The sequence below is a fragment of the Oryctolagus cuniculus genome, chromosome 17, assembly GCF_964237555.1.
Source record: "Oryctolagus cuniculus chromosome 17, mOryCun1.1, whole genome shotgun sequence".
Classification (NCBI taxonomy): domain Eukaryota; kingdom Metazoa; phylum Chordata; class Mammalia; order Lagomorpha; family Leporidae; genus Oryctolagus; species Oryctolagus cuniculus.
In genome coordinates this window covers 16,422,753-16,447,746 of record NC_091448.1, presented here as the reverse complement: position 1 = coordinate 16,447,746, position 24,994 = coordinate 16,422,753, and the positions used below count along the sequence as shown (strand labels likewise).

At 37.2% G+C, this 24,994-nt stretch overlaps 1 protein-coding gene across 33 annotated transcripts in view; it reads left to right on the top strand.

Moving 5' to 3' along the window:
- The window catches only part of EFCAB3 (EF-hand calcium binding domain 3), a 649,184-nt gene that overhangs the window by 355,915 nt on the left and 268,275 nt on the right, over window positions 1–24,994 (top strand). For 32 of the 33 annotated variants that reach the window (XR_011383437.1, XM_070060541.1, XM_070060535.1 and 29 more), the window contains 12 exons: window positions 768–872; window positions 1,972–2,025; window positions 4,326–4,430; window positions 8,827–8,880; window positions 9,434–9,538; window positions 12,652–12,705; window positions 13,385–13,489; window positions 19,878–19,931; window positions 20,925–21,029; window positions 21,445–21,498; window positions 23,808–23,912; window positions 24,465–24,518. Coding sequence is in view for 32 of the 33 variants with exons in the window: in XM_070060541.1 (XP_069916642.1) it covers window positions 768–872; window positions 1,972–2,025; window positions 4,326–4,430; window positions 8,827–8,880; window positions 9,434–9,538; window positions 12,652–12,705; window positions 13,385–13,489; window positions 19,878–19,931; window positions 20,925–21,029; window positions 21,445–21,498; window positions 23,808–23,912; window positions 24,465–24,518 (954 nt within the window). In the remaining variant the exon portion in view is untranslated. The remainder of the gene's footprint in view (window positions 1–767; window positions 873–1,971; window positions 2,026–4,325; window positions 4,431–8,826; window positions 8,881–9,433; window positions 9,539–12,651; window positions 12,706–13,384; window positions 13,490–19,877; window positions 19,932–20,924; window positions 21,030–21,444; window positions 21,499–23,807; window positions 23,913–24,464; window positions 24,519–24,994) is intronic. The other variant, XM_070060537.1, reaches the window with a different exon arrangement.

The following is a 24,994-nucleotide window of genomic DNA, read 5'->3' as shown; positions in this document are numbered from 1 at the left end:
CATAGCAAGTCTATAATTCTATGCAGTATTTTTCAATAACATTTCTTTTTTTTTTTTTTTTTTTTTGACAGGCAGAGTGGACAGTGAGAGAGAGAGACAGAGAGAAAGGTCTTCCTTTGCCGTTGGTTCACCCTCCAATGGCCGCCGCGGTCGGCGCGCTGCTGCCGGCGCACCGCGCTGATCCGATGGCAGGAGCCAGGAGCCAGGTGCTTTTCCTGGTCTCCCATGGGGTGCAGGGCCCAAGCACCTGGGCCGTCCTCCACTGCACTCCCTGGCCACAGCAGAGAGCTGGCCTGGAAGAGGGGCAACCGGGACAGAATCTGGTGCCCCGACCGGGACTAGAACCCGGTGTGCCGGCGCCGCTAGGCGGAGGATTAGCCTAGTGAGCCGCGGCGCCGGCCTTCAATAACATTTCTTAATAATTGAGTTTAAATGATAAAAATATAGGTTAGCACTGTTGATTAAGTACACTCCATTAAAGATACAGACAGATATTTACATAAAGACTGCATGAATTCCATCCAAGTGTTAAATTATACGGATAAACTATCTAAAATATTTCCAATTTATAGTGGCACTTTTCATATATCCATATATTTCTCTGTGTACTATATTATCTTGTCCACATGAGATGATACCTGTATAGTGGCTTTGCTTTTAATCCAGGAATTCAGACCAATGCAACATAAGAAAAGATTATTTATTTTTACATTTTAAATCTTTAAATAATTTTTTAAAATCTCACATTTTATCATTCTCATTTGGAGGAGAAGATGTTGATATCGATGATGTAAAAGATGTTGTAGAAAACATGGGGATAGAACTTACAGAAAAGGAATGCATGGAGCTGGTGGAAAAATTATCAGCTTATGGTGAGCATGTAATATGTTAAGGTAACTGTGATTTATTTTTAGCTGGAGGCAGTTCTGCTGAGTAGACACTTGTCAATATTTGAAATTATTTTTGGTTGTCATAACCACAGCCTGGTGGAAGCTGTACCACTGGCATCCAGTGAACAGAGGTCGTATATTAGTAAACATCCCAAAATAAATAAACATTCCCTCACAATAATTACCCCAAAATGACCGGAGTGTGCTGCTATTGAAAAAGCCTGCAGTTAACTTTCAAGGGAACTCAGGGTTTGTACTTCTGTGGAAGCACGTCTGTCCCATCCTACACTCCAGGGAAAGCTTGTCAGAGAACTTACAACTTTCCTTACCTGGAGAAGAAACCTTCAACTGTGTAATTTACTTCTTTATTTGCAAAGCAAGAAAAAATACAGCATATAAATCTATGCTGAGAAACACCTGTCATTACTCTTAGTTCTATTGGAATACTTAAGTCTAAGCAAAGAAACTTAAGAAAAAGGAACTATGGTGGTACTTTGGAAATCAAAATATGAAAAGTAAAATGAAGGATTAAGAGACTGTACATTTCAACACAATAAAGTAATAGTACTACTGACCTTACATGTCAAAGAGAAAAAGTAGCCATAATATTAAAGTTCTGTATTTCATATTATTTTTTCAATTTTTTTTTGACAGGCAGAGTTAGTGAGAGAGAGAGACAGAGAGAAAGGTCTTCCTTTTTCAGTTGGTTCACCCCCCAAATGGCCGCTACGGCAGGCACACTGCGCTGATCTGAAGCCGGGAGGCAGGTGCTTCCTCCTGGTCTCCCATGCGGGTGCAGGGCCCAAGCACTTGGGCCATCCTCCACTGCCTTCCCGGGCCACAGCAGAGAGCTGGACAGGAAGAGGCGCAACTGGGAGAGAACCAGCACCACAGCCGGGACTAGAACCCAGAGTGCCAGCACCACAGGCGGAGGATTAGCCTAGTGAGCCGCAGCACTGGCCCTGTATTTCATATTTTAATGAAACATGGAAAAAAATTCTGGATATTTATTTCTGAAATTATTTTTATACCAGATCCATAACAAGTTTCTCTTTGAACAGAATTGTTTATTTTCTTACAGCTGATAGAAAAATCTTTCAGAACAGATTGCTAGAAGGCTTAAAGGCTCTTAAAGGTAAGAGAATCATAATGAAAAAGTGAATGAATTTGAAATCCTGGTGATTTACATTTAATTTATTTCCCAGATATTTAAATTTGAATCTCCCTTCTGTAATTTATGTTGCTACCTTTTTATTTTTTTGCAATTGGTAAAATGTCTGATTTTATTCTAGAAAACATGTACAGTCCATTTTAGCTAATAAGTTGTAGTCAGCATAAGATAAAAGTAGACTAATGCTAAAATCAGTCTTGTAAGTCATCAAAGCAATTTAAAAATCATTTTGATTTTTGATGGAAAGTCAGTATATTGTTATTTTGTGATAACATGCTGAGGGAAGCAGTATACTATGCAAGCAGTCTTGGAAAATCAGTAAAATCAAATTTTAAAAAAAGATGAAACTAACTGTAAAAACGAAGCTGAAAAGCAAAGTGCAAAAATAAGTCCTAAATTGTACAGAATGCAGTGAAAAGGCCAATGTCAGAAAAGCTTGCTTGCCCTTATCAGCCCAGTTAGCCTTTCCAGATGACCTTTCTACTTCCTTGGATTCACACGCTACAGCCTTCACAGGTAATTTGCACCTCATTTATGAAGCCTTTCTTATTACTGAGCTCTGCAGTGTCTTTTTCTCAAATAGACTGTAAAGCCATTGAGGACAAACACTATACCTTCCTTCCCTTCTCTGGGATCCCAAGTGCTTTCCATAATTCTGTTTTTACAAAAGGAAGTGCTAAATCCTTTTCATGCTCCTTGAGGGAATGTGTATTGTACTGGAGACTATCCTACTAATTTGACCAAGGTCAAATGATTGATAAATGGTGAGGCATACATTAATACCCTAGTCTGTCTGGCTCCAGTTAGTTCTGGAGTCAGACAAACCCAGATCCTGGCTCTACTATCTAGTTATAATATATATATTATATATTATATATATATATAATATTATATATTATATCAGGAGCCAGGAACAAGGAGCTTCTTTCAGGTCTCCCACATGAGTGCAGGGGCCCAAGGACTTGGGCCATCTTCTACTGCTTTTCCAGGCCATAGAGAGAGCTGGATCAGAGAGGAGCAGCCAGGACTAGAACCGGTGCCCATATGGGATGCCAGCGCTTCAGGCCAAGGCTTTAACCTGCTATGTTACAGTGCTGGCCCCTAGTTAGATATATTAACATGGGGAAAATATGAACTCATTAAGTGTACGCTAAGAGCCAAGCACTATATAAAATTTATAGTCTCATCCAGTTTTCAGCAATATTAAAAGGAAGATTCTGTTTATTGTTTCCATATCACAGAAGAGTATACCAAAACACAGAAAGATTACACAGACTGTCCAAGGTTACATAGTAACTAGCAGAATTGAGACACAAATCTAAAGAGTTTAATTACAAAACTCATCTATATATAGCTCATTTGCCTGCATAGTAGTAATCAATATTAATTTAACATGCACTAGGCCAGATATCCATGTACTTCTGGAATTGTTTAGAAAGTTTGAGTCTGTGTAGATGTATACTTTTCCCTGAAGTGTACTTTCTTTAGATTCTTAAAGTTATTCATGACTCCTCAAGATTAAAAGGACATTTATCACTGTGGCTTGGGGAAGGTGGATAGGATATAAAGAATTGTAGAAGATATCCTCTTCTTTCCAAGAGATCAAATAGTGGATATAAGATAAGGTACAAGGCATATTCAGTTCTAAGCAATGGGCTTAGAGAAAGGCAATTCTAGCTAAAGCAATAAGGAAACACATCACAATTCTATAGAATGCTCTGTCATTCACCTTCTAAAAATTGTGATTAAAATCTACATAACATAAAATTTAGATTTTAACTAATGTTAAGGGTACAAATCAGTGGCATTAAGTATATTCACAATGTTGTGCAAACATTGCATTTTTACTGTTGATTTCCACAACCTCTCATCACACTAACAGAAACTGTAGTGATTAAGAAAACTCCACATTTCCTCCCCTCTCTAGACCCTGGTAACCTCTATTCTAGTTTCTATGAATTTACTTCCTCTAGAGACATCATGTAGATGGATACCATTTAACTATATATGTTGGATTTTAGAGTAATGTCCCATATTTCTTTGGGATTTCCCAAAATTTGAGAGGAGTTGAAATAATTAAAATCTACATTTGTACCATAAAAAGAAATAAGACTTCTCTTCATTCAGGAAATTTCATCAACAGTAAAATCATTCAGACTAAAACAATTGCCATTCTATTACTGCTTGAAAAACTTGAATTTTTCTTTATGGTCACAGTTTAGAATTAATGTGTTTGGCCCTTACTCTTGCCTTTCTTTTTTAAGGAGGTAAAATTGATGTCAATAAACTAGACACAGTTCTGGGAAACATGGGGATGAGTCTCACAGACAAGGAACTTGAAGAGCTGACACGGGGCCTCCCAGTTAATGGTAAGCATCTAGACTACCATTCAGTCAGAAGATATTAATGGTAAAAAGCACAAATTCTGCAGCCAGATTCTGTGGGGCTGAATTCTGGACCTTTTGCTTAATAGGGCAGTTGTCTCCATGTTTCTGTACCTCACTTTCTTCATCTATGAAAAGGGTACATTAATAGCTCCTACTTTATAAAGTTTGTGAGGATTCAGTTATACCCACAACTGGCATATAGTAAGTGTTCCATAAATGTTCTCAACATTGTTGTTATTATTGTTATAATCATTGCTACTATTATTAAGCTCCCCTGAAAGTTTAGGCTAATGGGACTATGTATATGAACCTATTCAAAATGCTTCCTTGAAATCAAGCCATTTAGAGAAACCATGAAAAGAATGAACAAATCCTTTCTCTTGGGATGTACATCAACTTTATGGTGGTAACTTCTTGCACTGTGAATTATACACATTGCTGAGAATATCACCAGAACTGCTGAAAGGCCAGAAGGAAGCCAAAGAAAAAGAAAACAAATGGGGGAAGAGTCAGAATACAGGACCTGTGGCAATGAAAAAGAATGAAAAAAAAAATAAATAATAAAAAGAATGAAAAAGAATAAAGTCAATCTAAATGAGGGAGACACAGAGAACATAATGAACATAATGAACCAGCATAATGATTAAAATTCTGTCCCCACCCCGAGTGAACCAGCGGATGGAAGACCTCTCTCTTTCTCTCTCTGCCTCTGCCTCTCTGTAACTCTGCCTTTCAAATAAATCTTTAAAAAAATTCTGGCCCTCCTAAAAGTGCTTCAGATTTGCAGAAATCATGTTTCTTCCAGCTAATTTAAAATGCATAGAGAAAGGTAAGAAGACGTAGTGTACCATCCTATTGGTTAACAAAAAAAAAAAAAAAAGTACTTCTGAAAATTACTGTAAGAATTTCTGTGTAAGGCAGCCAAATTCTTTTTTTTTTTTTTTTGACAGGCAGAGTGGACAGTGAGAGAGAGAGACAGAGAGAGAAAGGTCTTCCTTTGCCGTTGGTTCACCCTCCAATGGCTACTGCGGCCGGCGCGCTGCGGCCGGCGCACCGCACTGATCCGATGGCAGGAGCCAGGAGCCAGGTGCTTTTCCTGGTCTCCCATGGGGTGCAGGGCCCAAGCACCTGGGCCATCCTCCAGTGCACTCCCTGGCCACAGCAGAGGGCTGGCCTGGAAGAGGGGCAACCGGGACAGAATCCGGCGCCCCGACCGGGACTAGAACCCGGTGTGCCAGCGCCGCTAGGCGGAGGATTAGCCTAGTGAGCCGCGGCGCCGGCCAAGGCAGCCAAATTCTATTATACAAGATTTGGTACTGGACATCAATTCCCTATTCATAAGCTAAAAATAAGCTTGAACCTTTAAGAAATGTTGAATAATACTGAAGTGTGTGTATTCACAAAGAAATTCCTTTTGGAAGTATAAAAACTAGAATTTGCTAACCTGAGAAGATTCTTCCCAAAAACAAGAAATGTTGGGGCCGGCACTATGGCATAGCAGATTAAAGCCCAGGCCTGAAGTGCCAGCATCCCATATGGGCACCGGTTCTGGTCCCGGCTGCTCTTCTTCTGATCCAGCTCTCTACTATGGCCTGGGAAAGCAGTAGAAGATGGCTCAAGTCCTTGGGCCCATACACCCATATGGGAGACCCGGAGGAGGCTCCTGGCTTCTGGCTTCAGATTGGCGCAGCTCCAGCCATTGCGGCAATCTGGGGAGTGAACCAGTGGATGGAAAACCTCTCTCTCTGTCTCTACCTCTCTCTGTAACTCTGTCTTTCAAATAAACAAAATAAATCTTAATTAAAGAAAGAAATGTTTCACCTGCACTATTTCCTGCCCATGCACTCCCATTGAGAAAGCTCTTTTTTTTTCTTTTTCCTTTTTTTCTTTCTTTTTTTTCATCTTACTCAAATGACAATAGTGGCATCTTGGCCATGTCTTACTTTCTGTTTGTCAGAAACAAACTCTTTTATGGAAGACATTTTATTAATTTACTTTTTTATTTTCCCATATCTTTGGCCTCATAATACAACATGTATTTTACTCCCTTATTTTCTTTGTTGCTTGGAATTACACTAATATACAGACAATAATGATTCTGGAAATGAGAAACCAACTCTTGCTTTTAAGACCTTCTAGCTCAAAATTCTCATTTGAGATTATAATAGATTTTAACACTGTGCTTACTAGTTACATTTTCTCAATAACATAGTTTCTATTGAAAAATTTATATCCTGCTGCTAGGCAAGCAATATCAAGAAAATAAATAAGAATAAAATACTTTTTCTGATTTCTTCTGTCTAAAACCATAGTACAAATTTGAGGAAGCTAATTCCATCTCTAATGTTTCCATTTTGTGTCTTTGAAAATTGATATAACAAGTCATTGAAAATCCATTATATATAAAACTCTGTTAACTCCCAGTATGGCTTAAATCATTTATAACTTGTACATGTAATTCAAAAAGACAATGAAATATTTTCAGTTTAATTATAATACTGAATAAGTAGTGGGTATGCACCAACTTTATATGAGCGGAAATCTTCCAAACTTTAAATATTGAAATATAGTATACCCTTTTTAAAAAATATAGTTCCCATAACCTAGCTAAAAAATAGAGAATCTTCTTTTTTTTTCTTTTTTTTTAACTTTTATTTAATGAATATAAATTTCCAAAGTACAGAATATTGATTACAATGGCTTCCCCCCATAATGTCCCTCCAACCCGCAACCCTCCCCTTCCCCACTCCCTCTCCCCTTCCATTCATATCAAGATTCATTTTCGATTCTCTTTATATACAGAAGATCAGTTTAGCATACATTAAGTAAAGATTTCAACAGTTTTCTCCCACACAGAAACATAAAGGGAAAAATACTGTTTGAGTACTAGTTATAGCATTAAATCTCAATGTACAGCACACTAAGGACAAAGATCCTACATGAGGAGTAAGTACACAGTGACTCCTGTTGTTGACTTAACAAATTGACACTCTTGTTTATGGCATCAGTAATCACCCTAGGCTCTTGCCATGAGCTGCCAAGGCTATGGAAGCCCCCTGAATTCACTGACTCTGATCATTTTTAGACAAGGCCATGGTCAAAGTCGAAGTTCTCTCCTCCCTTCAGAGAAAGGTACCTCCTTCTTTGATGACCCATTCTTTCCACTGGGATCTCACTCGTGGAGATCTTTCATTTAGGTTTTTTTTTTCCCCCAGAGTGTCTTGGCTTTCCATGCCTGAAATACTCTCATGGGCATTTCAGCTGGATCCGCATGCCTTAAGGGCTGTTATGAGGCCAGAGTGCTGTTAGGACATTTGCCATTCTATGGGTCTGCTGTGTATCTCACTTCCCATGTTGGACCATTCTCTCCCTTTTTTATTCTATCAGCTAGTATTTGCAGACACTATTCTTGTTTATGTGATCCCTTTGGTTCTTAGTCCTATCATTACAATCAATTGTGAACAGAAATTGATCACTGGGACTAGTGAGAAACAGTGACTCGATCAGCTCTTGTCCTGACGGTTGATGTACAATGTAATACTTTATCCATTTTAGTATTTTTTTGTTCTATTACTATTGGTTGAACTCTGTAATTAACACACAATTATTCTTAGGTGTTTAAATTTTAACTGAAAAGTGATCCCTGTTAGGAATTTGGAAAACATTATGCTGAGTGAAATAAGCCAATTCCAAAGGGACAAATACCACTTGTTCTCCTTGATAGGTGACAACTAACTGAGCACCAAAAAGGAAACCTGTTAAAGTGAAATGAACACTATGAGAAACGGTGACTTGATCAGCCCTCACCCTGACTGTTGATGAGCAGCTTAATATGTTATCCCTCTTAGTATTTTTTTTTGTTTGTTCTACTTAATACTTTTGGTTGAATACTGTAATCAATACACAATTCTTCTTAAGTGTTGAAACTTAACTGAAAAGTGATCGCTGTTAAATATAAGAGTGGGAATAAGAGAGGGAAGAGATGTGCAATTCGGGACATGCTCAAGCTGACTTACCTCAAACAGTAGAGTTAGAAACATACCAGGGGATTCAAATTCAATCCCATCGAGGTGGCATGTACCAATGCCATCTCACTAGTCCCAGTGATCAATAGAGAATCTTCTAAGATCAAAATGCTTAAAAGCATCTTATGGAAGGTACTATCTAAATATATATTCTTTATGGCTGAAAGTTTTAATATCTCGAAACAAGAAAAGTCAGTGTTACTTTGTTAATATAACAGAATTGGGAAATTAAAAACCAGATAACACCAATAACGGGGGAAAATAGGTTGAATTCTGGAGGAAATGATTATTGCTCAATTATTCTGCCTCCCTTTAATGTTTTAAAGTAATGCAATCTATATGCTTTCTTGCAGTTGATGGGAAAGTTGATATGAAAAAGGTGATGAATAAAGCAAAAACTTTCACAGGTTGGTGATAAATTACTAACACGGGCTCCAAAGTACAACAATTTATATTTTCCCATGAAAATGATTTTTTCTCAATATCCTGCCATTAGATCCAGTGGAAAGTTTGATCTTGGATTACAGTTTGAAAACAGAAAGAAAAACAATACAAAAATACCTATAAGACTGAATATTTTAAGAAATTCCACATTCTATACAGTTTTTCTTTCTAATGTATTTACCTCTATGAAATTCTCAGCAGGCACAATAAATGACACTGTGAATTTTTGAAGAATTAACATGTTTACAGCAATATTAACAAAATCATTTAGTATCTTCTTTATGAGATTATTTATATTAGCCACCTATGTGGATTAAGTGAATAGTAATAAAACTGACTTTTTTCCCCTATAATTTAAAGAGAACTTCTTCTATTCTGATTGAAGAAACAGCTAAAAAACTATTTTCTCTAAGACAGTGTAATGGTTGAAGATTGTATTTTGCTTTTGCTGTTCAATTTAAGATTTAGGATTATCATTTATATGTACACCTCTCACCATCTCTTAACTTTTTACAGGTGAAAAGATCGATATCAATAACCTGGAAAAAGCACTGGACAACATGGGTATCAAACTTTCTGAAAGAGAGCTTACAAAGCTGAAGACAACACTGCCAGTTAGTGGTAAGCTTCAAAATGCTGCGGGAACCCTCCTAACAATCAGATAGTATAAGCCAAGAAGGGAAATTTTAAAGCTTAAGAATTTAATACCTAAAAATTTGAGAAAATTTAAACGGGATTATTTTTAAAATCCTCTTGCATTAACTGAAGACTATTCTACAAAATAAATGATTTGGGCCGGCGCCACGGCTCACTAGGCTAATCCTCCGCCTAGCAGCGCCGGCACACCGGGTTCTAGTCCCGGTTGGGGCGCCGGATTCTGTCCCGGTTGCCCCTCTTCCAGGCCAGCCCTCTGCTGTGGCCAGGGAGTGCAGTGGAGGATGGCCCAGGTGCTTGGGCCCTGCACCCCATGGGAGACCAGGAAAAGCACCTGGCTCCTGGCTCCTGCCATCGGATCAGCGCGGTGCGCCGGCCACGATGCGCCGGCCACAGCGCGCCGGCCGCGGCGGCCATTGGAGGGTGAACCAAAGGCAAAGGAAGACCTTTCTCTCTGTCTCTCTCTCTCACTGTCCACTCTGCCTGTCAAAAAAAAAAAAAATGATTTGTACTCTTGGGAAATCTGAAAATAGAGACAGCACGTTTGACATAATGGTTAAGACACCGCCTGAGACACTTGCAGCTATACTGGGATAGCTGGGTTTGATTCTTGGCTCCAGCTCCCTATCCTAGCTTCTTGCTAATGCACACGGAGGCAGCAGGTGATGGCTTAAGAAATTAAGTTCTTCCACCCCTGTGGAAGAGAGGGATTGACTTCCCAGCTCCCAGCTCCAGCATTGGCCCATCCATGCTGTTGAAGCAATGAACAAATGAATGGGAGCCTTCTCAAACTCTCCCTCCCTCCCTCTCTCTTTCTGTCTCTCAAATAAATATTTTAATGTGAAAATCATAAAAGAGATTGATGCAATGTCTCATATTAAAGAATAAAGAGCCAGAGCAACTTGCTGCTTCGTGGGCATGAATGATATTAATGGAGCAATTGGTGACATCTGAGTAAGTTTTTAAATTAGTTAGGTGTACTGTAAGATTGATAGAAGTTAGGCGATAATGATAAATATGGTTAAATGTTCACATTTAGGAAATATTAGTGTAGAGTACGTGAGAATTCTCTCTACATTTTTGTATCTTAGTGTAAGTCTGAAATTCTATCACAGTAAAAATCCTGTAAGTTTCATATAGTGTCATAGATTTTGGTTTGAGGATCACTGAACTCTCAATTGAAATACTGCCATGATTTTATTATGATGAAAATTTAATCCAGAATGAAGATCAAAGTGTCATGAATCTTTATGTGTCAAATAGCATAACAATAATTGAACTGCTTCTGTTTTCTATTTTTTTCCAACCAATTTTGGTATTTTATACTTTTCTAAAATATAAGCCAATTCATACATGGAATATGACAAAATAGTCTCTTAAATTTTAAAAGTTTTCTATAGATTCAGTTATTTTCCATCCTCCATCCTCATTCCTCATTTGTTATATTTGTACTATGCTTTATCTTTTTCTCACTTTCAGTTCCCAGCAGTTTATCAATGTTATTGTTTGTATTTCACTTATTTTCCCCCCTAGAAACCAACTCTTAGACTTACCAGTTCCTTTTCATCTGTAATTTATATTTTCTGCCTTAATTTCTGCCAGTTTGTTCCTTTTTCTACCTTTGGGATGTTGCGCATTTTTTATTGTTCTTCATGTTGAATGATTGGTTCTCATCAGCCTTTGTTGCTTTAGCCTTATTCCATTGGTTCAGATATGTCATTTTTAAAATTATCATTATGATTAAATAGCTTACAAATTACATTGTGACTTTTTTCTCCTCTATACAAATGTTGCTGAAAATAATTTTGACATTCTAAATGACTTGATTTTTTCTTCCTATTATTTAAGCTTTTATTTTGTCATAATTTCAAGCCTATACAAAAATTTTAAAAGTGGTTTAAAGACTTCCTACATACAATTTCCAGATTTGACATTTGTTTACAGATTATCCTTTTAGCCTTATCATGTTCTCTCTCTCCCAAATACACATATACCTATGTATACACACATTTTCTGAACATTTACCTTTAAAAATCCAGAAATTATACATGTTTTAAGTTTATAAACTTGACCTCACAGTGACTTAAAAGTTTTGAGAAAATAAAAGCACATAGAAAGCTATAAAAACATTTGAACGGGCATGAAAAAGAAATGATGAAGAATTTTTTTAAAGAACTCTTTCTTAAAATAAAGATTTTATTGAGGCCAGTGCTGTAGCTCAGCAAGTTAAAGTCATAGCCTGCTTCACCGTCATCCCATATGGATGCCGGTTGGAGTCTCAGTGCCTCCACTTCCAATCCACCTCCTTGCTAATGTGCCTGGGAAAGCAGTGGAGGATGGCCCAAGTGTTTGGACTCCTACCACCATGTGGGAGACCTGGAAGAAGTTCCTGACTCTTGTCTTCAGCCTTACCCAGCCATTACTGTTGCAGCCATTTGGGGAGTGAACCTGCAAAGGGAAGATCTTTCTCTCTTCTTGTGTCTCCCTCTCATTCCTCTGTAACAATGACTTTCAAATAAATAAATAAATCCAGGTCTCCCAAGTGGGTGACAGTCACCCAAGCACTTGAGACGTCTCCTAGTGCTTTTCCCAGGCCATTAACTGGAGGGTGGATCAGAATTGGAGCAACTGGGATAGGAACCAGCACCCATAGGGGATGCCAGCATCTCAGGTGGGGACTTTCCCTGCTATGCCCCAATACCAGTCCCTAAAGTGCTCTTTTGAAAATAAAAAGACAACCCAATGGGAAAATGGACATTGGACACAGGATATCAACATGCATATGTGAACAGTCATGAAATGCTTGAAATACGCTGCCTCCTTTGTAAACAATGACAAGATGTATTTTTCAATGTGAAAGGATTCTACTAAGACTCTCTTCATGGAGCAAAGTGTAACTAGTGTACATTTAAAAATTTAAGCATTCCTTAACTTTGTTGCTATTTAAAGGTAAAACAGAACAAAATCTTCTAGGACAACTATTAGTCTTTTTACAATATAAGAAATACGTTCTTTTTTTTATGAATTCCCTGACCGATTTCATGGTGTCATAAATCAAGTCCACTCTGTTTCTTTAACAGATGATGGAAAGGTGCGCCAGAATAGGGTACTGAAGGGTGTAAAGTCTTTGAAAAGTGAGTAAGAATCATTGTGTACTGTACTTTTATCTAAAGTATTCAAAGTTTGCATAAGATTTTTAGTCCTATCTCCTTCCTTAGCTTCTTTTATATATTATGCTTTACACAGAAATGGTTTATATTCTTTCATATTCATAAGAAATATCATACTTGGAATTTTCCCAAGTTTTCTTCCACAAGAAATAATAGTTATCTAGATGTAAATATTCATATACAAGTATAAGATAGCAAAATTGAAATGGAGGATTAGATGCACTTCAGCATATATAGGAAAGTTATTCAACAATAGACACAGACAATCTGGGAGTCCAGCCAATAAAATCAATACTTCTTTTTGTAAAAAAGAAGTTTTAGAAGTCATAGATGAGTAGACTCCAGGTCCAACTGCAGTTAAACCAGGTAACCTTCTTAAGCACTTACTACGTAGGCTTGTCACCAACACAGATTTTAAGGAAATCTGTTTCATTTCCATTGTTACTATTGACTTTTTCTTTATTCTTAGAAAAATTAAATGGAAATTATGTTCTTATGAATATTCCAATGACAATATAAGATGCAAATTTTTGTTGTCTCTTGCTATAAATGTTATATGTAATCATTAAGTATATTAATTATATAAACATGTTTTTCATGTTTTACATTTTCAGTCTCATGTTCCTTTTCTGTTTTTCTTAAGGAGGAAAGGTTGACATAAACAACTTAGGCCCTCTTCTAGAAAATATGGATATCAAACTCACTGAAAAAGAACTTATACAGCTGAGAGACAGCCTACCTATAGAAGGTATGGTTAGTAAATACCTCTGTCAGTCCTCAAAGGGAATTTTTTTTCAAGTCTTACCCTAAGAATCTCTAAAAACTAGATTGAACTAGTGATAAGATACATGTTTAAAATCTTAAAGAACTCTAACATTAAGAATAAGACATAGGCCGGCGCTGCGGCTCAACAGGCTAATCCTCTGCCTAGCGGCGCCAGCACACCGGGTTCTAGTCCTGGTCGGGGTGCCGGATTCTGTCCCGGTTGCCCCTCTTCCAGGCCAGCTCTCTGCTGTGGCCAGGGAGTGCAGTGGAGGATGGTCCAAGTGCTTGGGCCCTGCACCCCATGGGAGACCAGGATAAGTACCTGGCTCCTGCCATCGGATCAGCACGGTGCGCCGGCCACGGCGGCCATTGGAGGGTGAACCAACGGCAAAAAGGAAGACCTTTCTCTCTGTCTCTCTCTCTCTCTGTCCACTCTGCCTGTCAAAAAAAAAAAAAAAAAAAAAAAAAAAAAAAAAAAAAAAGAATAAGACAGATACCAACTATAGCTTCTATCAGTCAACATTGTTTTAAAATTTCTAGTTACTTCAATGAAATTATATTAGGAAACAGTCAATATTATCTTTAGTTTCAGATTAGACAAGTATATGTCTAGAACACCCAGAGAAAAAGTAAAAGAACATTAGTGAAATTATTGAGGGGCAGTTATTGTGGCTCAGTGGGCTGAGATGCTCAGTGGGTTGGGATGCCTATTTCCTAGATAAAAGTGCTGATTCAAGTCCCCATTTCTCCACTTCCAATCCAGCTTCCTTCCTGATAATGTGTCTGGAAAGGCAGCAGGTGATAGTCCAAGTACCTGAATCCCTTCCATCCATGTGGGAGGCCAGGATGTATTTCCTGGTTCCTGGCTTCAGTTTGGCTCATTGCCAGTGTTTGCACTCATTTGGGAAGTGAACTAGTGAATAGAAGATTTCTCTATGTGTCTCTCCCTCTCTCTCTGTCAGTCACCTTCAATACATAAATAAATAAATATTTTAAAATAAAATTATTGAATCTTAAATATTCCATTTTGTTTCAGGTGGCTCAATACATGATAAAGATGCAAAACTCAATTACTTCTCCTAAGCTAGAAATACCCAAATAGAAATAGAAGAATGAAGTAACTGATTTATAACATCAATAAAGACTATAAAATATCTGGAAATAAATTTACCAAGAAATAAGACCTGTATAAATAAAACTTTAAAATTGTTTGTAAGATTTAATTATTTATTTATTTGAGAGGCAGAGCTACAGACTGAGAGAGGGAGAGACACAGAGAGAGGTCTTCCATTCCCTGGTTCACTCCCCAAATGGCCACAACAGCCAGAGCTGAGCCAATCCAAAGTCAGGAACCAACAGCTTCTTCTAAGTCACCCACATGGGTTCAGGGTCCCAAGCACTTGGGCCATCTTCCACTGCTTTCCCAGGCCATTAGCAGGGAGTGGGATCAGAAGTGGAGCAGCCAAAACTCTAACCGTTGCTTATATGGGATGCCAGCACCACAGGCAGAGGCTTAACATACTATATACCACAGTGACGGCCCCGAAAACTTAAATATCTTAAGGAACATAAAACACGAATAATATTCTTGTATGGCAAATTAACACACAGAAAGAGATTGTTAATTCATACTTACATGAGTCAGAGATATTACTCTATATGACATTTTTAATAATGTCAGGAATAAAACAATCAAAAATCAAATAGAGACCTGAGATGTCAGGGGCAGCTCCATTAAGTCTTTATATCCGTTTTTGGGCATACCTTTCTGGCCCATAATAAGGGAAGTCTCCATGTAAAGATTACAGGATTATTTCACACAGAAGAAACTTCTAGGGGATGGCTCTATGGCATAGTAGTTAAGCCTCCACCTGCGGCACAAGTATCCCAAATGGGAACCAGTTCAAGTTTAGGCTGCTCTACTTCCAATCCAGCTCTCTGCTTATGCCCTGGAAAAGCAGTGAAAGATGGCCCAAGTTCTTGGGCCCCTGTGCCCACATGGGAGACCTGAAAGAAGCTCCTGGTTCCTGGCTTCAGACTGGCCAGCTCGGGTAGTTGCAGCCATTTGGGGAGTGAACCAGCGGATGGAAGACCTTTCTCCTGTCTTTCCCTCTCTCTGTCAGTGACTCTGCCTCTCAAATAAATAAATAAATATTTAAAAAAAAAAAAGCTTTTAAATTACTAAAAACAACCAGATAAAAGTTCATGGAAATTAAATTAAATGATAGGAAACACCTATAAATAACTATTTTCAAAGCAAATGATTCTTCAATCAAAAGATATAAAGTGAGGCCAGTGCCGTGGCTCAATAGGCTAATCCTCCGCCTGCGGCGCCGGCACACCAGGTTCTAGTCCCAGTCGGGGCACCAGTTCTGTCCCAGTTGCCCCTCTTCCAGTCCAGCTTTCTGCTCTGGCCCGGGAGTGCAGTGGAGGATGGCCCAAGTCCTTGGGCCCTGCACCCCATGGGAGACCAGGAGAAGCACCTGGCTCCTGGCTTTGGATCAGCGCGGTGCACCAGCTGCAGCGTGCCAGCTGCGGCAGCCATTGGGGGGTGAACCAACAGCAAAGGAAGACCTTTCTCTCTCTCTCTCTCTCTCTCTCACTGTCCACTCTGCCAGTCAAAAAAAAAAAAAAAGATATAAAGTGGTGGAATAGCTGTGTCTATATTTCCACTAAACCAGGGTCTTTTTGCTTTTTACTTGTTAAATTTCTTGTTTGGTGAAGTACTAAGCCTTTTTACTATAATATAATTTTAAAATGTTATCGCAACCTTCCCCCATATCAAAACAAAGAAGAAAAATAGAGGGAAAGAGGGCAGGAGGGACAGAGGGGAAGGGAGAGAGGGAGAAAGGAAATATTATGTTCTTAGAATTGTATCTGCAAATCATATTGAATCTGTTAAAAACTAAATAAAAATTAAAATTAAAAAAATTTTTAAAAAAGGGGAAAAAAAGAACAGAACCCAATGATATGCTTCTGATAAATGATTAAAACCAGTTTTTGAGGACACACACAGACCAAAAGTGAAGGGATGGGTGCAAATAGAAACAAAGAGACAGTAAGAGTAACTATACTTATGTCAGGCAAAATAGACTTTACAACAAAAACTATAAAAAGAGACAAAGAAGTCATGGGATGGTTTGTGGGTAGGATGGTGGTTATGGGGGGAAAACCGCTATAATCCACAAGTTGTACCTTCAAAATTTATATGTATTAAATAAAAGTTTTCTAAAAAGAAAAGAAAGAAAAAAAGAAACCATATTAAGAATTTTCTGCCAACAACAATGGTTGGATCTAGCAATCAATAGCAGTAGTAGTATCGGAAAATTCAAAATGGAAATTAAACAACACACTCCTGAGCAATCAATGAATCAAAAATTAATTACAGGGGTTTAGCATTGTGGCGTGGCAGGTAACGCCACCACCTGCAATCTGGCATCCTGTATGGGCCCCAGTTCATGTCCAGATTGTTCTGCTTCAGATCCAGCTCCCTACTGATTTTTCTGGGAGAGCAACAGAGGATGGTTCAAATGCTTGGGCCCCTGTATGCACATGGGATACTTGGAGGAAGCTCCTGGCTATGGCTTCAGCCTGGCTCAGCCCTAACTGTTGTGCCCATTTGGGGAGTGGACCATCAGATGGAAGATCTCTCTCTCTCTCTAACTCTGCCTTTCAAATAAATAAATAAATGGAAGAGAAAGAAAAAGAAAGAAAGAAAGAAAGAAAGAAAGAAAGAAAGAGAGAGAGAGAGAGAGAGAGAGAGAGAGAAAGGAAGGAAGGAAGGAAGGAAGGAAGGAAGGAAGGAAGGAAGGAAGGAAGGAAGGAAGGAAGGAAGGAAGGAAGGAAGGAAAGAAAGAAGGAAAGAAGGAAAGAAAGAGACTAATACCAGTGCTTCCCAAACTCTTCCCAAATATTAGGGAGGGAGTACTTCTGAATTTATGTTTTAAGGCCAGGATTAGCTTCATATCAAAATCAGTCAAGGACCGTACAAGAAAATAGTATTACAGGTCAATATCCCTAATAAGCATAGATGCAAAATCATCAAACAAATACTAGGAATCCAAATTCATCAAAACTGTAAAAAAAGTATTCCTGCGGAGAGCGTTTGGTCTAGTAGTTAAGAAAATAGTTAAGATGTCCACATCCATATCAGAGTACCTGGGTTCAGTAATCAGCTCTGCTGCTGAGTGTAACTTCCTGCTAATGCAGACACTGAGAGGCAATGCTGATGACTCTGCTGACTGGGCTGCTGACACCCAAAGACAGACCTGCATTAAATCCCTGGATTTTGTCTTTGACACACCAGGTGGGGGATGTTGTGAGCATCTGGGGAATGAACCAGTGGATGAGAGCTCCCCCAAATAAATAAATAAATAAATAAATAAAATAAATCATTTGCAGTGATTAAGAAGGATTAATACTAAGGATGTAGGAATAATTCAGCATAAGCAAATCTTTAACTGTGATACACTACCTAACAGAATGTAGGACAAAAAACCACCTGACCATTTCATAAGTGCACAAAACACATTTGAAAAAATTCAATACTATCACATGATAAAAATTCTTAACAAATTGGATATAGAAGGACTGCATATTTTATAAAGGTCATATATTACAAGCCACAGCTAACATTATACTCAGCAGTGAAAAGTTGAAAGCTTTTATTCTAAAATTATGTACAGGACAAGGATTTTCATTCTTGTCATTTCTATTCAATATCGTCCTGCAAGTAATACCCAGAGTAAATAGGCCAGAGAAAGAAAGAAAAGCCATATAAATCAGAAAGACAGTAGTTAAATTGTCACTGTTTGTAGATGATATGGTCTTATATAAAGAGTACACTAGGACTCCACAAAAAAAAAAAAAAAAAAAAAAAAAAACTGCAAGAACTAATAAAAGAATCCATGGCCAGTGCCACGGCTCAATAGGCTAATCCTCCGCCTACGGCGCCGGCACATCAGGTTCTAGTCCTGGTTGGGGCGCTGGATTCTGTCCCGGTTGCCCCTCTTCCAGGCCAGCTCTCTGCTGTGGCCAGGGAGTGCAGTGGAGGATGGCCCAGGTCCTTGGGCCCTGCACCCCATGGGAGACCAGGAGAAGCACCTGGCTCCTGGCTTCGGATCAGCGTGGTGCACCAGCTGCAGTGGCCATTGGAGGGTGAACCAACGGAAAAAGGAAGACCTTTTTCTCTGTCTCTATCTCTCACTGTCCACTCTGCCTGTCAAAAAAAAAAAAAAAAAAGAATCCATAAAGTTGCAGGATTAAATATCCACATATAAAATAGTGACATATATGTAACTATTAAAAAAGAAATCAAGATGCCAGTATATGTTAGCGTTATGGAGGACTACATAAAAAATTTAATATTTCCCTGAAACATGAAAAGTGGGTTAAATGATGGAATAGTGTTGGGAAATAAATTTCAATCACTTATAACAACTAATAAATATTCTTTCATATTGACTATTCAATAAATACAGGAATATGTATTTAATTTACAATTATGGAACATGCAACCAGGATAACTATAAATAAAGTAGCAAAAATATAGTTATTTTTGAGAAATTGAACCCAAGGATAAGAGATTGGAACTGGGTGGAAGGGAGAATTTCTGTCTGTATTTTGTATTGATTTTTAACTCCCTTTTAATATAAGTGGAACTTTATATAATAATAAAGTAAGTCTAAAATTCAAATTAAAGAAAAATAAAATCAAATGTTATTTGATCGATACCATTTCTGAATTTATAAACCCTCAGTGACTCCATATAATCTAGTGATAAAGACTAAGCTCCTTTAAATATCTTACAAGTCCCTCTCTCATTGAGGGACCCACTTAGCTCTATTGATTGAATGTACTTTCCCTAATCTGTTCTGCCATGTTGAACTGCCTATAGTTCTCCATACATTGCATATGTGTGTACTGTATATATTGCACTTAGATTCTTTTTTCATATTCATCAGCCTTTCTTCCATGTAGAAGACCCTTTCTAGCCTCTCCTTCTCTCCTTTAGTTAATTCAAATATTTTCATATGCTCAGATTCTCTTTGCTTTAGATTACATACACTTACCATATAGGTTGCATTAGTGGCTACTGTCAGAGCTCAACAGCAACACCTGAAGTAAGGGTTATCAGACAGCTGACCAATGCTAATAGGTCAAAAAGAGCAGGAAAGATGACATGCCTTTACTCTCCCAATACATCTTTTTGCAAATATGATGATAAGCTTAAATTCTTGAAATCTGGAGATTTAATATGTGTGGGCAAAAATACATGAATGGAACTTATCTAGACTTTTATCCAAATATACATCCTTCACATATGTTTTTCTAATCTCATGATTGCCTGTCTCAATTGGCTCTCTTCGTAGCTGATGGAAGAGTTGATCTGAATAAGATAATGGATAGAATAAAAGCAATTACAGGTGAGTGAGAAAAATTTTGATAACAATTACATTTTTTCTTCATGCCTTAATTGCCATGCTAATTCTAGCATTGTGCCCTTTATTTGTTTAGTGTTTTATATACAATAGCCCAGAAATTGGGGTGTTTTCTGATACACTTTTTGGTAATACACTTGCTTTTTCTTATTTTAAGGCAGTCAAAATCTATAATAAAAGTTGAAATGAATCTTTGGAAAAGAGCCTAGTGGTCACTTAAAGGAGAGATTTTAGATTCTACATGTTGGTAGAATTATTAAAATAAGCCATTTGCAACTTACTAATTGGAGAGATACATTAATATTGATTTATTGTTGTTATGAGTGTGTTAGTTCAAGCTCTTCAAGAAGCAGACAAGACAGGATTAACTGTGCAAGGACGTTATTAGAAGAAATTATGTGTATAAGAAAAAAGGGAGGGAGGCAGGAAAAGCTGGGAAACTGTCAGACTACAATGGAAATCTAGTCCCAGGTGCAGAAAAAGAGAAGGAGATTGAGAAGGAGGAAGAGGAGAAAGTGGATGAGGAGAAGGAGGGATGGGGTGGGGGAGAGATATTGATTGGTTAGAAACATCCCAGATTTCCATTGCAATCTAAGGAAGGTCTAGAAAGACATTCAAGGAATCATCTAGATGTCAACCATCCCATATCTCCTAGGAACAGGTCTCTCGATATCTCTGCTGTAATCAGTCAGTGACCAAGAGAAGCCTGTGGCAGTGGCCTTAGTGCAGATTCGAAAGTGAACATCAAAGCAGTAACTGCAGCCCCTGGTCAACTATGTTTTCTGTAGTTGGAAGTCCTACAGGCACATGAGGCTACCACTGAGAGTGACCTCTCTTATCAGTCTTTTGAAAACAAATTGTGTTTATTTGATAACATTGTCTCTGTTCTTGCCCCATCCCATCCTCATTAGTTTAATTATACCCACTTTGTTGTACTTAAATGGCATATATGTCATTATTTTAATCTTTTTTATTAAGGAGGGAAGGTTGATGTCAATGATGTGAAAAGTGTTCTGGAAAACATGGGGATAGAACTCAAGGATGAGGAATTCTTGGAACTGTTGAAAAACCTGCCACTAGATGGTAAGAGTTTCAAATACCAACATAACCAAAAAGAGCTTTTTCTAAAAACTTATCTCTGCTTTCTAAGCTTCAGAATACAAAAAGTTTATCTCCAAAGTAGAATGAACATTTACACTTGACATGAGTCCCTGTGTATTTATACTTTCAGATTGGGAAACAATGTCCACATTAGGATGAATCATATCATTAAGGGTTAAACAAAGAAGAAGAAATGGTTAATCTGGGATTTGTAGAAAGAGGAACAGGGTTGATAGTTGATATTCTGCAAATAAAGGCAGAATTTGGGCAGAAATTTTATAAAAGTATATGTGTTTGAGTGTAATTTCTCATGAAAATTTTTGAAAAATCAGTTTTCCTAGGAGTAGTCTAGTGATTCTCCATTTTTTTGTGACTTGAATCATGTCTTTTCTTACAGATGATGAAAAAATCTTCCAAAACAGGTTGCTGGAAAGTGTGAAATCTCTTAAAAGTGAGTGAAAAACATAATGATTATAAAGACAAATATAGGATTCTCATATTTTACCATCCAATGTATAAAATCAATAAATACTATCATATCTCCTGAGTACAAAGATCCCACTAAAGATCAAAATAACTGATCTTCTGTTTTTACATCTAAGAATGAAGTTCTCCACACTCTCAATATTTTCCAAATTTTTCAACAAAAGAAACAAAGCTTTAAGTTTATATAATAAAAAGTGACAGAAAAGATTAGTAAGAATTTAGAGAATTTAATTTGAAGAAGATAAAACTAAATTGAGAATTCAGCCATCAAAAGTCAACCTACATATTGTTCATAGTAAAGAATATTTGCCCCAGAATTAAAATTCATTTACTTCTATATTGGTTTATTTTAAATTTATAGATAAATTTGCATGTATTTAACTCATGCAATATGATGTTTTGAAGTATATGTACATTTTGGAATGACTATATCTAGTTAACATATGCATTATCTCATATAGTTATCATTTCTATGGTGTGAACTCTTAACTCCACTCTGTTAACATTTTCCAAGAATAAAATATATTGCTGTTAACTATAGTCACCATATTGTACAATAGCTCTCTTGAACTATTTTTCTCCTATCTACATGAAATTTTATGTTCTTTGACCAACATCTCTCCAAACATTCCTCCAACTACTCAGCTCCTGATAACTACCATTGTACTCTCTAATTCTGATCAACTTTTTTAATCTTTAATCTTTTAATCTTTAATCTTTCTGTGCCTGGTTTAATTCACATAACTTAATTTCCTCCGGAGTAATTCATATTGTTGAGAATAATAGGATTTCCTTCTTTAAAAGGCTGAACATTATTCCATGGTATATAAAGTATATACCACATTTTTTATCCATTTATCCATTGATTGACACTTAGATATAATGCTATAATAAACATAAGCATACATGGAAGTGGAGTGTGAATCGTCATACTGATTACATATCTTTGAATATGTATATGCCAGAGTAGTGGGATTGCTGGATCATGTTAGTGTTATTTTTAATGCTTTGAAGAATGTCCAAATTGTCTCCATAATGGCTATAATCCTTAACATTTATAGTATTTAACATTTTGTATTTTGTAGGCTGGACTCTATATTCAAAAGAGTGACTCGAATTTTAACTTCATAGTTAACTTTTTTATGAGTATAAAATCTCTAGTCTCCTTCCTAAAATTAGTGTTTTCATAACTATGAGAATAAATTCTAATGTCTCACCATAAAAAATTATAGGTAAGGGGCTGGCATTGTGGCATAGCGGGTAAAGCTGCCACCTACAGTGCCAGCATCCCATATGGATGCTGGTTCAAGTCCCGGCTGCTCCACTTCCCATCCTTCTCGGCTATGGCCTGGGAAAGCAGTAGAAGATAGCCCAGGTCCTTGGACCCCTGCACTCACATGGGAGACCCAGAAGAAGCTCCTGGCTCCTGGCTTTGGATCAGTGCACCTCCAGCTGTTGCGGCCAACTGGGGAGTGAACCAGCAGATGGAAGACCTCTCTCTCTCTCTCTCTCTCTCTGCCTCTTCCTCTCTCCCTATGTAACTCTTCCAAGTTAAAAAAAAAAAAAGGTAAACAAAGTGATGTTTATGTTAATTAGCTTGATTCCAATTTGTGTACATATATCAAAACATCATATTATATACCATAAATATTTAGTAGGTGTCAATTTAAAGCAATATTAATTTTAAAAATAGATTTTTCTCACATTTTACAACAAACATTACTAGCCCTAGGGTTTCTAAATAAGTTTTAAAGGATACATGACCTCCCTGAAATTATAATCATCTTAGCATTGCATACAATTCAAAAAATTCGCAATAAGGGGGCCAGCATTGTGATCAGTAGGTTAAGCTGCATCCCATATATGTGCGCCAGTTCAAGTGCCGGCTGCTCCACTTTGTATCCAGCTCCCTGTTAATTGTGTGCCTGGGAAGACAGCAGAAGATGGCCCAAGTGCTTGGGCCCCTGCTGCCCACACGAAAGACCCAGATGGAATTGCAAGCTAATGGCTTTGGCCTGGCCCAGTCCAGGTTTTTGTGGCCAATTGGGGAGTAGACCAGTGGATGGAAGATTCTCTCTCTCTCTCTCTCTCTTTCTCTCTCTCTCTTCCCCTCTCTATCTCTTTCTTGCTCTTTCTCTTGTCTCTCCATCTCTCTCTCTCTCGGTAACTCCTGACTTTCAAGTAAATAAATAAATCTTTAAAAAATTTAAAAATTCACAGTGAGAAATTGTGTTTCTTGGAGTTTTATAAGTTTTTAAGGGATTGTCTCCTTAGGTGGGAATGTCAGTGTCAACAATTTGAAGCCTATACTGGATAATATGGGAATCAAGCTAAAGGATAACGAACTTAAAGATTTGACTCAAAATCTCCCTGTTGGTGGTAAGCAAGTTTTCCATATATCATAGTTGTGCTATGAGAGTTTAAGCATAAGAACCATTGGCAATAGAAATCCTAGGAAAAGTAACACTAGAAATAGTGGTCTAATCTGACACAATCAAGAAGGTATAAATGACAACAAAGCATACAAACAGCCAGTTATCAAAGTCAGCCTTAAAACACTGCATTTTGTATGTATATCTTATATATTATTATGTCTTATATATATTTTTATATATATTCTTATGTCATATATATATGTCTTATATATTCTCATAACCAATGTTATGTTCAGTAATTGGTAGTCTTCCACACTTTGCACAAAAAAAGAAATGTAGCTCTTGAGATAAATTTGAATTTCTTCCTAACACATGTGAGTTTGAGATATTATAGAACTGCAAGTAAAATTTACATGATTCAAATGTGACTTTATATAAGATGCTTAGGATAGTTTCTAGCAGATAATGTATGAAGATTATTACCTTTATTCCCATACTCCCTTTCATAATATTTTGTGTGTTTTTTATGTCACGTGACTCTGACCTTCTCTTACAGTTGATAAGAAAATTTCTCTAGAAACATTGATGAATAAATTGAAAATTTTTACAGGTGAATGAGAAGTGAAATCTGGTATTTCAACCTTTCATGTTTTTTTATTTTTCAATGATTTTTCTAGTATCTTATGAAATCTAAAGTTTTATAGTGAAATAGAATGAAATATCCAAGGCTCCTCAGATTGATAAAAATCATGAAGATTTTTTACAGTAAGACATAAGACTGAAAGTCAACTTGAAATTCCCTGGTCTCTGCTGTTTATGCCAATGCTATCCTTTGTTTCACCAATGTTTAAATAAACATTATCTAGAAGCATATAGAAAATGTCATGATGGAGCTTAGAAATAATCAAGATAATATATTCACTAAAATAAATAATTCTCACCAAAACAATCAAACATTTTTGAAGAATAATTTATATAAGAATTAGAATTATCTTAATTCACTAATCAGATTTTATTTTGGAAGTTGTCTTTCCCAAACCTAGCAAAGACTCTCATTCTCTCATTAATGTATATTAAGCCAATAAA